General features: G+C 41.7%; 1 protein-coding gene and 1 pseudogene across 3 annotated transcripts in view; one reads left to right on the top strand and one right to left on the bottom strand.

Moving 5' to 3' along the window:
• SPECC1L (sperm antigen with calponin homology and coiled-coil domains 1 like) overlaps positions 1-15507 on the bottom strand; it is a 142581-nt gene that overhangs the window by 97756 nt on the left and 29318 nt on the right. For all 3 annotated transcript variants that reach the window (XM_044243829.1, XM_044243830.1, XM_044243828.1), the window contains exon 2: positions 9192-9381. In XM_044243829.1, coding sequence (XP_044099764.1) covers positions 9192-9344 — 153 coding nt within the window. In that variant the 5' untranslated portion in view covers positions 9345-9381. The remainder of the gene's footprint in view (positions 1-9191; positions 9382-15507) is intronic.
• Positions 3746-4444, top strand: LOC122903226 (annotated as a pseudogene).

The following is a 15507-nucleotide window of genomic DNA, read 5'->3' on the forward strand; positions in this document are numbered from 1 at the left end:
ATGCTTAAGGTTACTCAATGCATTGACTTTTTATTAACATACAATGTTAATATTTAATGTTAATTTGTTTCAGGGGTATAGGTCTGTGATTCATCAGTCTTACACAACTCACAGCACTCACCATAGCACATACCCTCCCCAATGTCCACTACCCAGCCACCCCATCCCTCCCACTCCCCTCCACTCCAGCAACCCTGGGTCTGTTTCCTAAGATTAAGAGTCTCTTATGGTTTGTCTCCCTCTCTGGTTTTATCTTGTTTCATTTTTCCCTTCCTTCCCCTATGATCCTCTGTCTTGTTTCTCAAATTCTTCATATCAGTGAGATTATATGGTAATTGTCTTTCTCTGATTGACTTATTTTGCTTAGCATAATACCCTCTAGTTCCATCCATGTCCTTACAAATGGCAAGATTTCATTTTTTGATGGCTGAGTAGTAGTCCATTGTGTGTGTGTGTTGTGTGTGTGTGTGTGTGTGTGTGTGCGGATCACATCTTCTTTATCCATTCATCTGTTGATGGACATCTAGCCATCTAGGCTCTTTCCATAGTTTGGCTATTGTGGACATTGCAGCACTGACTTTTAAATGATTTTATTTATTTATTTATTTATTTATTTGAGAGAGAGAGCACGAGAGAGTGAGCGCACAATCAGGGGGAGGGGTAGAGGAGAGGGAGAAGCAGACTCCCTGTTGAGCAGGGAGCCCAACTCAAGACTTGATCCCAGGACCTTGGGATCAAGACCTGAGCCAAAGACAGACACTTAATCAATTGAGCCACTCAGGCACCCCTGCAGCATTGTCTTTAACTGCAAAATATTGGAAACACCTTGAATATCCATACACAGTACAGTAGCTCAATAAAACTATGGTACATCCACACAAAGGTTAAATAAGAAGGGTGCCTGGGTGGCTTGTTGTCTGCACAGGGCTCTCCGCTCAGTGGGAAGGAAGCCTGCTTCTCCCTTTCCCTCTGTCTGCTGCTCCATCTGCTTGTGCTCTGTCTCTAATAAATAAAATCTCAAAAAAAAAAAAAAAAACACAACAACGCAGAATGAGAAAGACTACTATAAATTGGTATAAAGAGATTTCGAGAATAAAGTGAAAAAAAAAGCGAAGCGCAGAAACAGATCTAATTATGGCAACTTCTGTTTAACCAAGGGGAAATAACACAATAAATATACATGCATCTGATTGTGCAAAAAGAAACACCTCAAGGAGAAAAACAAAAACCCAGCTAGACTGTTTACCTCCAAGAGATGGCTGGGGACAGAGTAAGAAAGAATGGGGGAAGAGAGGGGCGCTTCTCTGAACACATCTTCTCCTAATTCTGACATGTGGAATGGAACCTTGGTAGTGTTTCACATGCTCGCAGTTAATTAATTAATGAATTAAACAAGGATAGGGGAAAACCTAAAATGGAACACCATAGGAACAAATGGACACAACTGCATTTCAAATAAATAAAACAGTGGGTTAAGCCTCTGCCTTTGGCTCAGGTCATGATCGCAGGGTCCTAGGATCGAGCCCCGCATTGGGCTCTCTGCTCAGCAGGGGGCCTGCTTCCCGCAGCGCCCCCCCCACCCCCGCATGCTGCTCTGCCTACTTGTAATCTCTCTCTGTCAAATAAGTAAATAAAATCTTTAAAAAATAAAAAATAACACAGCCACACAGGTGAAGGGTAGAAGAAGAATCCAAGTATCTTCTGAAAACTGTTATTTTGACCATAAATCCTCAAACTCTGAAGTTAAGACCAAAAAAAAAAAAAGTATACATTTTGAACTCTACCTAGAAGATTTGTTTCTGGCAGTGGTATGGTAAGCAATTCTATAACTATTGCCTATATATTCTAGGATTGAGAAACTAAATATATTATAATGAAAGCCAGGTTTCTCACTGTTGGGAGACTGGGACTACAAATACAGAAAGTGAAAAGGCTACTCTAAACATTGTCAACTGGATTTTGAAGTAACAGCGTGAACTCATGGGTTTTAATACATATGGAAGAAATAGACACAGAAATTGATACAGATAGGTGAGCTGTGCACATGTCTGTGCGTATTTCCTCTCTGTCTGCTGAGTAGGTTTAAAAACAGTAATACACTCAAAAGCAATGAACACACCTAGTTCCTAAAGGCTTTATTTTATTTTTTTTTAAAGATTATTTATTTATTTATTTGTCATAGAGAGAGAAGCGAGAGCAAGCACAGACAGACAGAGTGGCAGGAGAGGCAGAGGGAGAAGCAGGCTCCCCGCCAAGCAAGGAGCCCGATGTGGGACTCGATCCCAGGACGCCGGGATCATGACCTGAGCCGAAGGCAGCTGCTTAACCAACTGAGCCACCCAGGCATCCCAAGGCTTTATTTTTTTTATTAAAATTCAATTAATTAATATATAATGTATTACTTGTTTCAGGAGGTACAGGTGAGTCATCATAACATCTAGAGCTTACCACAACACATACCCTTCCCAATGTCCAAAAGCTTAAAGTGCCATCCTTCACTAAAAGGAACAAAGCCTTCTGGAAGAAAAGGCTGACTCTGGGGTAGAGCTGGGGAAAGAAAATTTCTCACGTCAGAATTTAAGGGGTTGCTCAAAAAAGAACAGGAGCACATTGAAAGGACAGTGCAGTCTGCTTGAAGGGGCTCCCACTGACCAAATAGGGGACAATATGAAAATGAAAATAAATGATGCCAACCACTGAGAGCCCACTGAGTAAGAATCCATTATTTCACACTAACATAAATGAATACATAGATGGAGCAAAAGTGAAAACTCCTTCTAAGTAGAATGTCAGCTACTAAATGTAGGAAGAATGATGGAATTTGAAAAATATCCCTTGGCAAATCATACTAATACCTGGGGCGCCTGGGTGGCTCAGTGGTTAAGCCTCTGCCTTCGGCTCAGGTCAGGATCTCAGGGTCCTGGGATCAAGTCCCGCACGGGGCTCTCTGCTCACTGAGGAGCCTGCTTCCCCCACCCCCACCCTGTCTACCTGCCTCTCTGCCTACTTGTGATCCCCCTCTCTGTCAAGTAAATATATAAATAAATAAAAATCTTTAAAATAAAAAAAAAATCATACTAATATCTGATTCTGGAAAGAACCATCAAGAACTGCTAAAATTAGGGTGTGCAAGTCTGAAGCCAAAGAGAATTTTTACAAAGTCTCAAAGTATTTTTGACAAGACACTTATGAATTACAAAAGGAAACATGGGGGTGCCTGGGTGGCTCAGTGTGTTAAGCCGCTGCCTTCGGCTCAGGTCATGATCTCAGGGTCCTGGGATCGAGCCCCACATCGGGCTCTCTGCTCAGCGGGGAGCCTGCTTCCTCCTCTCTCTCTACCTGCCTCTCTGCCTACTTGTGATCTCTCTCTGTCAAATAAATAAATAAAATCTTAAAAAAAAAAACAAAACCTCTGCTTCTTTTACACAAAGCTACTTGCAGGCTGATACCATTCCATATTTCAAGTTTTGTTACACAGTTCTGCAAATACATGTGCACTTCCACACATAAACAGCAGTTCAAAAAATTGTGAAATTGATGAAGGGAAGAGTTTTTAACTTACTTCTTAATAACAGATGCAAAATGCAAAGCCTTTGGTAAAAACCTAGATACAGGAGCACCTGGCTGGTTCAGTTGGTAGAGCATCCAACTCATGACCTCAGGGTTGTGAGTTCAAGACCCACGCTGGGTGTAGGGATTACTTAATAAAAATAATAAAATTGCTGCACAGGCTCAAGCGTGAAAGATGGCGGTGGCTGGAGCTGGCCGTCTGAGACGGACAGTGTCAACCCTACTGCTGCAGAACCCAAGTCCACTTGCCGGGGAACTGTCAGCTCCGGCCAGGATCTATCATAACGTTGTTGATCATTATGAAAATCCTAGAAATGTGGGAACCCTTGACATCAAAAAAATGTTGGAACTGGATTGGTGGGGGCTCCAGCATGTGGTGGTGATGTAATGAAATTACAGATTCAAGTGGATGAGAAGGTAAAGATTGTGGACTCCAGGCTTAAAACATTTAGCTGTGGTCTGCTATTGCTTCTAGCTCATTAGCCAGAGATTGAGTAAAAGGGAAGATGGCAGAGGAAGCCTAGACCATCAAGAACATGGACATCACCAAAGACCTCTGCCTTCCCCCCGTGAAACTGCACTGCTCCATGCTGGCCGAAGATGCAATCAAGGCTACCCTAGCAGATTACAAACTTAAAGATTTAATTAATTTATTTATTTGACAGAGAGATCACAAGTAGGCAGAGAGGCAGGCAGAGAGAGTAGGAAGCAGGCCCCCCGCTGAGCAGAGAACCCAATGTGGGGCTCAATCCCAGAACTCTGGGATCATGACCTGAGCCGAAGGCAGAGGCTTTAACCCACTGAGCCACCCAGGCGCCCCTCGGATTACAAACTTAAAAAAGAATCCAAGAAAGGAGAGGCAGTGAAGAAATGAGCCGTCTGTTAAGTTTCCAGCAGGTCATACCTGCTGTCTGTCCACCTGCCAGGCAATCACTATAGATGTTCAGAAGCCCTCACACTACAAAGAGCTCTGGGACAGGCCCAGCACTTGCTGGTCATGTGGTGGCTCCCATGCAAGCAAAATACACAATTTCCTCATTCCACGTCTTGTGCTTTCTTTCAGGCCACTCTTACACTGCTTTAACCCAGTCTGCATATATTTTGAATTGTGTGCGTGGCCTCAAAACTGAAATCAGTCACAAAGTCTCAAGTGTGGTAGTCCACAGGAGTGTGCAAATATCCAATTTTACCCAAATCTATCTTGGGAAAGATTATCAGTAGAAGATCATAGTATGATTATCTGATAGAACCAATTATTGTAAATAAAACAGATTTGCATATATATAAAAGAATGTAAGAACAAAAATACTATTAAAATTTAAAAATTTGTTAAATTTGGGACGCCTGGGTGGCTCAGTTGGTTGGACGACTGCCTTCGGCTCAGGTCATGATCCCGGAGTCCTGGGATTGAGTCCCGCATCGGGCTCCCAGCTCCACGGGGAGTCTGCTTCTCCCTCTGACCTTCTCCTCGCTCATGCTCTCTCTCACTGTCTCTCTCTCAAATAAATCAATAAAATCTTTAAAAAAAAATTTGTTAAATTTGTTAAAAATTAAAAACCTAGATACAAATGATGAAATAATACAACCAACATATCCATGCTTCTCAACTTGGACTTTCCAAGTTTCGTGGTCGGCATCAACTCAAAATTTACGGTTAGTTTTTAAATTTTGCCTTTCAAGTTTCAGAGATGGATTATTCATCATATGGTTAGCTAATTTTCACACTGAAAAGGTATGATGATAAATAATCATTGAGAATCATCAATTATTTAGACAGATTCTAACTGAAGTAACTGCTACTTACTAATTCTTATCTATTAACTTTTAGAAAAAAAGTACTCTTGGGACAATGAAAGAGTGTATTATTACTTCCACAAGAATTTACCAGGAATACCCGAACAGTGTGTGAAACCTGCAAAGTGCAGGCACATACGAGGCCATCCCTATGTGGCAAATAATCCTCTCTACTCATTGTGACAAAGAATTAACCATGCAAATGTCCCAAACCAGATGTCAAAGCTACTCATAAGAATGGGAACAATTTCCTCAAAATTCACTGAATAGCAGTCATACTGTATTTTGTATTTACAAAAACTCCAATCAGCAGTGAGATGCTCTCGTCAAAAAGGTCCTTTCTTGGGGCACCTGGGTGGCCCACGTGTGTGTCTGTCAAGCCCCACGTTGGGCTCTCTGCTCCACGGGGAGCCTGCTTCTTCCTCTCTCTCTCTCTGCCTGCCTCTCTGCCTACTTGGGATCTCTGTCTGTCAAATAAATAAATAAAATCTTTAAAAAAAAAAAAAAAGGTCCTTTCTCTTATACCTCAGCTAGATCTAGCCTCAAACAATATTTGAAATGAAAGAGGAGGTAAAGAAATGTATATCCCCATGCTGGCCACTGTAAGAAAAGTGTTGAATACTGTGCAATGACAGACACACATGTGGGTGTCCACGTGAATAGGTGAGTATGTGTACACAGTGTCTATATGACTAAAAGCCAAAGGCTTCATTCATTCATCTGGTTAGTCATCAACACTCCATCAGTTACAGGAATTCAAGCTGTGGCAAGTGTCCAAATGCTAGAGAAAGCACAGTGAAATGTGAAAATTTAGGAAAATAATAGGGCACCTGGGTGGCTCAGCCATTAAGCCACTGCCTTCAGCTCAGATCATGATCCCAGCGTCCTGGGATCAAGCCCTGCATCCATCTCCCTGCTCAGCGGAGAGCCTGCTTCTCCCTCTCCCTCTGCCTGCCACTCTGCCTACTTGTGCGCACTCTCTCTCTAATAAATATGTAAAATCTTTTAAAAAAGGAAAGACTACATGTTTATTATTATTTTTTAAAAAAGGAAAATAAAGTAACACTTAAGTTTGTGGGGTCTCCAAGCCCTTTTGATCTTTTCAATTCTTCTGTTCATTTCACTGTTTTCTTCTTTCCTTCTTTGACTTCTCACTTCAATTTCTATTCAGTGCCTTTTTTCTTCTGCTTTCTTAAGAAAAAGCAATTGCTTCAGTTTAGATAAAGTATTCCCAAATAGTTCTGCCTCTTCTAAGACCCTCCTCACTATACACATACACACACACCCCTCCTTAAATGCACCAACAAGGATGGCCAGAGCTATGGACAGCTGGCACGTGCTGGCACACAGCAAAGATACAGTTGTTTTGCTTTACTATGAAAAAATACTCACTGTTCAAAACCAAACTACCATCAACTCCAGATAACAAGCCTCAGAAAATCTGACATGCCTATTCAAGGCACACTTCATAGCAAACCTTCAAAGACCCTGCCTGCCACTGATGAGGAGACAACAGAAGAAAAGCAGTAGAACACATCCAATGCCAGTGTTTCAACCTGTTCTTCCAGTCACGTAAATAACAGGTACCCAGTCACACAGTACTCCACTCCAAAGACACCCCCAGCAAGTGAGTAACCAGTTAGGTCAGAAAATGCCAGCTATCTTACACAAAAGAGTGGCAGCACTGTCATCAAGGAAGTAATTCAAGGTTTTGATTCTAGAAGTAGGGCAAAGGTCTATTTCTGGCACCATCCTCTGGGCCATAGGATGACACCCAGTAACTCATCAAAACTGCAGCAAGGAGAAAATCTGGGGGCACCTCCAAGCCCATGGAGTAAGTCTGGGCTTACTTTTGACAAACCTGAAATAGAAAAACCAGCATTTCCAGCTATATCTTTCAACATATATAAGGAAGTCCCTCATTAGCTGTTCTATGAGGTGCTTCTTAAAATAATTAAGCCATGGGGCGCCTGGGTGGCACAGTGGGTTGGGCCACTGCCTTCGGCTCAGGTCATGATCTCGGGGTCCTGGGATCGAGTCCCGCATCGGGCTCTCTGCTCAGCGGGGAGCCTGCTTCCTCCTCTCTCTCTCTGCCTGCCTCTCTGCCTACTTGTGATCTCTCTCTGTCAAATAAATAAATAAAATCTTTAAAAAAAAAAAATAATAATTAAGCCACAATCCATCAAAGCCCTGCCTAGACAAAAGGCTTTTGAATGGATCACGTCTGAAACAGTGCTTAGTTTTCCCTACAAGACTAACCCTCTCCAGAGTCAAAATAGCAAAACACAAAATTCCCAGGACAAACAAGCAAAGAACAAATAAGTGGATTCTGCACTGAGAAAGACTAGAAGACTGTGTGAACCTCTGTGCAATATATCTAAGATATGACCAGTAGAAAAACAGCCCGGAGTCACCTTGTCCCTTGAGTGGTCAAAACCAACACAGACACTGAGAGCACCCACAGAAAAAGACTATTCTTTTCAGAAATCAGTCCTGAGCCAGTAGAAGTTTCTAGAGATAATCAATAAAAATGTTAGTATCTGGGATGCCTGGGTGGCTCCTTCAGTTAAGCATCTGCCTTCAATACAGGTCCTGATGGTCCTGGGATAGAATCCCAAGTTGGGCTTCCTATTCCACGGGCAGCCAGCTTCTCCCTCTCCCTCTGCCCCTCACTACTGCTCATGTGCTCTCTCTCTAACAAATAAAATCTTAAAAAAAAAAAAAAAAAAAAAAAAAAAAAAGCTACTACCTGTTATTTATGAAGCCCTTGCCATGTGCCAATCTCTGAGCTAATTCACTTCCATACATTCCTCCTCTCATCCTAATCATGGTGCTATGAAGCACATGCATAGAAAGTCTGGGTCTGTCTACTTCTAAAGCCCAGTCACCATTCTGTACTAACAAGAACTAAACCAGCCTTGGAAAGAGTATAAAACAAACAAACAAAAAAACTAGTTATGTGCTAACTAAATTAACATTGCCCAATTTTAATGGGATTAATACAGATCGGTTGTCAGGAAAAGAGTAACAGTTATGGTGTGCAAGGCGGTGGAGTGGGAATAAAAATACCCTACCTAGGGGTTTCAGGAATGGTATTGCTGGTCATCCTTTAAGACCTACCACATATACTCTTTATATATGTGTTTCAGGAATGGTATTACTGGTCATTCTTTAAGATCTACCACATATATTCTTAAAACCTTCCCAGGCTAGCAACAATGTCTTCCTGAAATGCCTACACTATCCTCCTGCTCCCCTGTGAGAATCTGACTTTTTTGCATGTATTTCATTTACACATGTAGGTGACAACCTCCACCCATTACCCCACAAGCTCCTTGAAGAAAGACGCTAACTCCAGCTCACACTGACACAAGAACCTTGCACAAGACAAGTGCTCAATGATACGTTTCATAAGCAAGTCTACTATTTGGTTTCATTTGTAAAGCCAGACCAAACACACCAAGTCTACCATACTGTGAACTCTTCAAAGTCTATGTGTTCCCAGCACCAGCAGAGGGCGAACCCTAAAGGATGTTTAGTTAATAAATCAAACATCCTATTAAGATTCACTCCTCCTGGGGCGCCTGGGTGGCTCAGTGGGTTAAGCCGCTGCCTTCGGCTCGGGTCATGATCCCGGGATCCTGGGATCGAGTCCCGCATCGGGCTCTCTGCTCAGCAGGGAGCCTGATTCCTCCTCTCTCTCTGCCTGCCTCTCTGCCTACTTGTGATCTCTCTGTCAAATAAATAAATAAAATCTTAAAAAAAAAAAAAAAAAGATTCACTCCTCCTAAAATCCATCACATAGTCAAACATTGCCACGTTAATACCTTTGACAATGATGCTGTTGTTCCAGGTTTTACGAGTTTGCCTCCTGTAGATGCTGAAGAACTGTTTTCAGGTTTAGTTTTTTCTACTGTTTGCGTTTTGCTTATCCCAGACACTTTAGGCACTGAGCCAACACTCCTGCTTGCTTTCTTCATTCTGGGTTGCCTCTTTGTGATGCATTTACAAACAAATCTGTGGAAAGAAATGACATTACACTAAGAACACAATTGGAAGGAAGCTCTTTAGAAATTTGTTTCTGAAAAATTTTACCATGCAATAAATAAAAACGTTTGAAAGCTAGATATTGATACAGAAACTAAAAAGTTGAAAAGCTCTTAGACTTATTAATCAGAATGTACCCCACGTTTTAAGGTTTCCTCCTTGAATATTACTAACGTGAAACTACTTTGTGCATTCTAGCTCGGTCATTAAAAGGAATAACCTGGGGGCGCCTGCATGGCTTAGTTGGTTGAGGGTCTGACTCCTGATTTTGGCTCAGGTCATGAACTCAGGGTACTGAGACGGAGCCCACCCACATCAAGCTCCATGCTAAGCCTGGAGCCTTTTTTTTTGACAGAGAGAGAGAGACATCACAAGTAGGCAGAGAGGCAGGCAGAGGGGGAGGGGGAAGCAGGCTCCCCTCTGAGCAGAGGGCCTGATGCAGGGCTCAATCCCAGGACCCTGAGATCATGACCTGAGCTGAGGGCAGAGGCTTTAACCCACTGAGCCACCCAGGCACCCAGCCTAGAGCCTGCTTAAGATCGTCTCGCCCTCTACCCTTCTTACCTACCCCCCACAGAGGAGCACATGCACACACTCTCTATAAGGAAAAAAAAAGGAATATCCTAGATTGCTAATGGAACTAGCTAAATATGACACAGCATACATTATCTTTAGCATTTAATGAAGCAAAAACCGTCCTGGCATTTGAGAATTGGCCATTGTGCAGGTATTTAAGGGTGATCGTATTTTCCCAAATTATCCAGCATAAGCCTAGTTTCAAGTATCTGTTGTCATAACCTCACCTACACCAAGAGGAACATCCCAGAAACTCTATCATTTAGGATCTAAATATATTTCCCAGGATATCTCTTTTATCAAGAAGCAGCAACAAAATTCCTTACCAGAACATAAACCTCAAGGATGCTTGGGTGGCCCAGCCAGCTGGACATCTGCCTTTGGCTCGGGTCATGATCTCAGAGTCCTGGGATGAAGCCCACATCAGGCTACCTGATCATCAGGGAGTCTGCTGCTCCCTCTTCCTCTGCCCCTCACCCTGCTCATGCTCCCTCTCATGCGCGTTCACGCTCTCAAATAAATAAAATTTAAAACAAAGAAGGAGAACATAAACGTCGATTTTTTGGTTCAGAAAACAAGGCCAGGGACGCCTGGGTGGCTCAGTGGGTTGAGCCGCTGCCTCGGCTCAGGTCATGATCTCAGGGTCCTGGGAGCGAGTCCCGCCTTGGGCTCTCTGCTCAGCAGGGAGCCTGCTACCCTCTTTCTCTCTCTGCCTGCCTCTCCATCTACTTGTGATTTCTCTCTGTCAAATAAATACATAAAATCTTAAAAAAAAATCCTTTAAAATAAAAAAAAGAAAGTAATAAAAAAAAAAAAACAAGGCCATCTATACACCTATAAGGAATGTGACAAGACTACCACCTAAACAGCTCATGCTTGATTTCACAGCTTAGACAACTTGAAATAACACCAGCTGCACACAAAACTGCACTCAGATAAACCCTTAAATATATCTTTATTAACTAAGCTAGAAAAGCAATACCTACAATAAGTAATATCAGGTTTAGAAAGATGTCACACACCAGGTTGGCTTTCACAAAAATGAAAGCCTATTTGAATGTAAGCAGTTTTGTGTATGATGACCCTTGAGAAACTACAGTGAGCACAAAAAAAGGCTGTTCTATTCTGTGAAGATTTCTACATACAACAAAAATAAACTTACAGAATAGCCCCTCAGAAAAGAAAGGCTCATCCCAACAGCCTTAATGAGTACTTGACTGACACTAAGCTCAGACACTCCAGATTTATCTTGCCTTGACATAATATAAACTGTACCAACTGGTTTGGTGGCAGGAACAGTGAGACAGGACAAAGGGGGCTCTACTCCAGCCCTCAACATGATAAAGCCTTTGAGCAAAAAGAACACTATTATTAACAGCAACCAAAGAACAGCAGCAAGTCTATGCTTTTCTCACCGACAAAACGAAGGAATGACACTGGACCCATCGCTAACTCAAAGTACTGTGGAAAAATCAAGTTCCTAAGAATCTTTCCTTCAACTTTTCACTTTCCCTTTTTATTTGCCTGCTCTTTTCTAAGTCTCATATCTTGTAGATGACTCCCTGAAGTTTCTTTCTTTTCTTCTCCAAATTCCACTCCTGCACTCCTTTCTACACCACTCAGACCCTCTATCATTCTCTGCCTACTCATCCAAATTAACTGTTCCTAGACAGGCACCATCCAATAGAACTTACTGCAATTATAAAAATGTTTTATGTATATCTGTGCTGTCCAATACAGTAAGTAACCACTAGCCACTTGTAGCTACTGAGCACTTAAAATGTAGCTGGTATGACTGAGGAAATGCATTTTTATTTTTATTTAATTTTAACCAATTTAAACGTAAAGGTACACAGTAGCTACCATACTAGACAATGTAACAGACTGTCCCTTTCTTGCTGTTACCACGTAAAACCTAAGGAACTACCACTTTCCACCCACTAGGATGGCTATAATCAAAAAGATAGAGGGGCACCTGACTGGCCCAGTAGGTGGAGCGTTCAACTCTTGATCTTGGGATTATAAATTCAAGCCCCACACTGGCTGTAGAGATTACTTTTTTAAAAATCTAAAAAAAAAAAAAAAATGGTAACAAATGTTGTAAAGGATGTGCAGTAATTAAAATCCTCACATGAAGCTGGAAGGAATATAAAACAACGCAGCCACTTTGGAAACAGTCTAGCAGTTCCTCAAATGCTTAAAGACAGTTACCATATGATCCAGCAAGTCTACTCCTGGATTTATACTCAAGAGAAATAAAAGCATTTGTCCACAAATTTATGTACAAATGTCCACAGACACATTATTCATAATAGCCACAAACTGGAAACAACCCAAACCATCTCAAAAAATTCTCCCAAATTAGGGGCACCAGGATGGGCTCAGTGGGTTAAAGCCTCTGCCTTCAGCTCGGGTCCTGATCCCGGGGTGCTGGGATCAAGCCCCCCATCCGGCTCCTTGCTCAGCAGGAGCCTGCTTCCCCTCCTTTCTCTCTGCCCACCTCTCCACCTACTTGTGATCTCTGTCTGTCAAATAAATAAATAAAATCCCTGGGGGAAAAAAATACTGCTTCCAAATTAAACTATCACAGAATTGTTAGCCTGTAAATTTTTACTTATCAACATGTATTTGTTATTTATGGGATACATATTACTATCACATAGTTCTATTTACACACCATCTGCATACAAAGTAACTTTTTGTTTCAATTCCAAATATCTAACAACCAATGAATGGATAAACAAAATGTGCTATATCCATCCAATGGAATATTATTTGGGCATAAAAAAAGAAATGAACTACCAATACACAGTACAACCCTGAAAACATTATACCAGATAAAAGACACCACACACAAAGAATCATATATTGTATGATTCTGGTCATACCAATTGTCCAGAATATGCAAATTCAAAGAGACAAAAGTAAATTAGAGGTTGTCAAAGATTAGGGTAGCAGGAATGGATACTGAGTGCTAATGGATACAGGGTTTCTTTTTTGGGATAAAACACTTGGAATCAGGGGCACCTGGGTGGCTCAGTGGGTTAAATTCACATCTATTTTATTACAATTTGCCTTTGGCTCAGGCCATGATCTCAGGGTCCTGGGATCAAGCCCCACATCGGGCTCTCTGCTCCACAGGGAGCCTGCTTCCCTTCCTCTCTCTTTGCCTGCCTCTCTGCCTACTTGTGATCTCTGTCAAATGAATAAATAAAATCTTAAAAAAAAAAAAAAAACATTTGGAATCAGATTGTGATAATGGTTGTGAATATACTGAAAACCACTGAATTTTACACTTTAAAATGGGTGAATTGTGCAGCACATGAATTATATCTCAATAAAGTGGTTACAAAAACAAAAATAAAAAACACCTGGGAGGGCGCCTGGGTGGCTCAGTGGGTTAAGCCGCTGCCTTCGGCTCAGGTCATGATCTCAGGGTCCTGGGATCGAGTCCCGCATCGGGCTCTCTGCTCAGCAGGGAGCCTGCTTCCTCCTCTCTCTCTCTGCCTGCCTCTCTGCCCACTTGTAATCTCTCTCTGTCAAATAAATAAATAAAATCTTTAAAAAAAAAAAACACCTGGGAGCCTAGGTTGCTCACTTGGAAGAGCATGCGACTCCTGATGTCAGGGTTGTGAGTTCGAGCCCCAAGTTAGGTGTACAGATTACTTAAAAATAAAATCTTAAAAAAAAAAAAGAAACCTAATGAACATCAAAACAAGGACTTCAAGAAAGTAGATCCGAACATTATAAAATACCTGATAAGATAAAGAAAAGGACTACAGTTGGGCGCCTGGGTGGCTCAGTGGGTTGGGCTGCTGCCTTCGGCTCAGGTCATGATCTCAGAGTCCTGGGATCGAGTCCCACATCGGGCTCTCTGCTCAGCGGGGAGCCTGCTTCCCTCTCTCTCTCTCTGCCTGCCTCTCTGCCTACTTGTGATTTCTCTCTGTCAAATAAATAAATAAACCTTTAAAAAAAAAAAAGAAAAGAAAAGGACTACAGTTTTGCAAAGATCAGAGAGAAGACAAGCAGCACAGCCAAAAGCTAAGAAATGCTAAGAAACACACTGGTCCAAGACAGTGGCAGCTTGAGATCTTAGATTTTAGACCACTCACTCACCCTCACCAACACTGGACCCAAAGCTCCCTTTCTCCAAGAAATACGTAAACACAACTTTACCACTAAATCGGAATCCAAAACTAACCTATTTATTATATACACACAGATACTTTCTAAAAATATCTACATAATCTGGCAACTAAAACATAAAAAATAAAAGTAAATTGTAATAAAATAGATGTGAATTTCAATATGTGAATTTTCAAGCAAGACTATCTGAGGAACAAAACAGTAAGAAATCCACACCTCTAAGTTAACTCACTGTGAATCTGACTACAGATAGTCTTGACTTGGGCACTTGATAGTACTGCAACTCAGATCCCATGCCATCTATCATACATGCTATCAACAACCTGTTTTCTTAAAGGATGAATCTCTCTTAGTGTGATGGTTAATTTTATATGCCAACTTGACTGAGCCATGAAGTGCACAGATATTTGGCTAAATTATTCTGGGTGTGAGGATGGTTCTTTTTCTTTTTCAAGATCTGTTTTGTTTTGTTTTTCAGGTTTTTTCATGAGAATGTTTCCGAATGAGATAAACATTTGAATTCACAGGGATTCCTGACTCCTTGAGTTCGGATGCTGGTTTTTTCCCATCTTTGGACTCCATCTGAAAAACTGGTTTTTCTTGGGTTTCGGTCCCACCAACTTTCAGACTGGAATTTACACCATCAGTTAGTTAGCTCTCCTGGTTCTCAGGCCTTCAGATTCAGACTGGAACTTTCATTATTGGCTCTCCTGGGTCTCGAGCTTGCTGACTACAAATTCTGGTACTAATTCAGCTTCCATGATCATGTGAGCCAACTCCTTATAATCATTCTCTGTGTGCTTACTTGCATGTGTGTGTTTGTGTAGATCCTACTGGTCTGTTCCTCTGGAGAACCCTGACTAATACCCTTGGTAAAGCTGAAAACAAAACAATTTCTCCTCAATGTCTACAGTAACTGCATTCCTGAAAAATTCCATCTATACCAAAACTACACTTAAAAAATGCCTTCTTTGTGTAAAATGGAATTGATTCTAGGCTCAGCCATAAACAGTTTTTTTCGATCTACGTAAATTATTCAACAAGATATTCCAAAGTTGTGGCAGGTCACAGGAAAAATTTTGATTTTGCAGAACCGACACTTCATTTAATCTAGAATTCCATGGCCCCTACGTACTAAATTTCAACAGCAACCACCAAACATTGAGACAACAAAAAAAGCTTTCATGATTTCTTTTGTTTTTTTTTTAAAGATTTTATTTATTCATCTGACAGAGAGCGAGCACAGGGCATAAGCAGGAGGAGCAGCAGGCAGAGGGAGGGGAAGCAGCAGGCTCCCCGCTGAGCAGGGAGACAGATGCAGGGCTTGATCCCAGAACCTGGGTTCATGACCTACGCCAAAGGCAGACACTTAAC

This window comes from Neovison vison, chromosome 3 (assembly GCF_020171115.1).
Source record: "Neovison vison isolate M4711 chromosome 3, ASM_NN_V1, whole genome shotgun sequence".
In the NCBI taxonomy this organism is placed as follows: Eukaryota; Metazoa; Chordata; class Mammalia; order Carnivora; family Mustelidae; genus Neogale; species Neogale vison.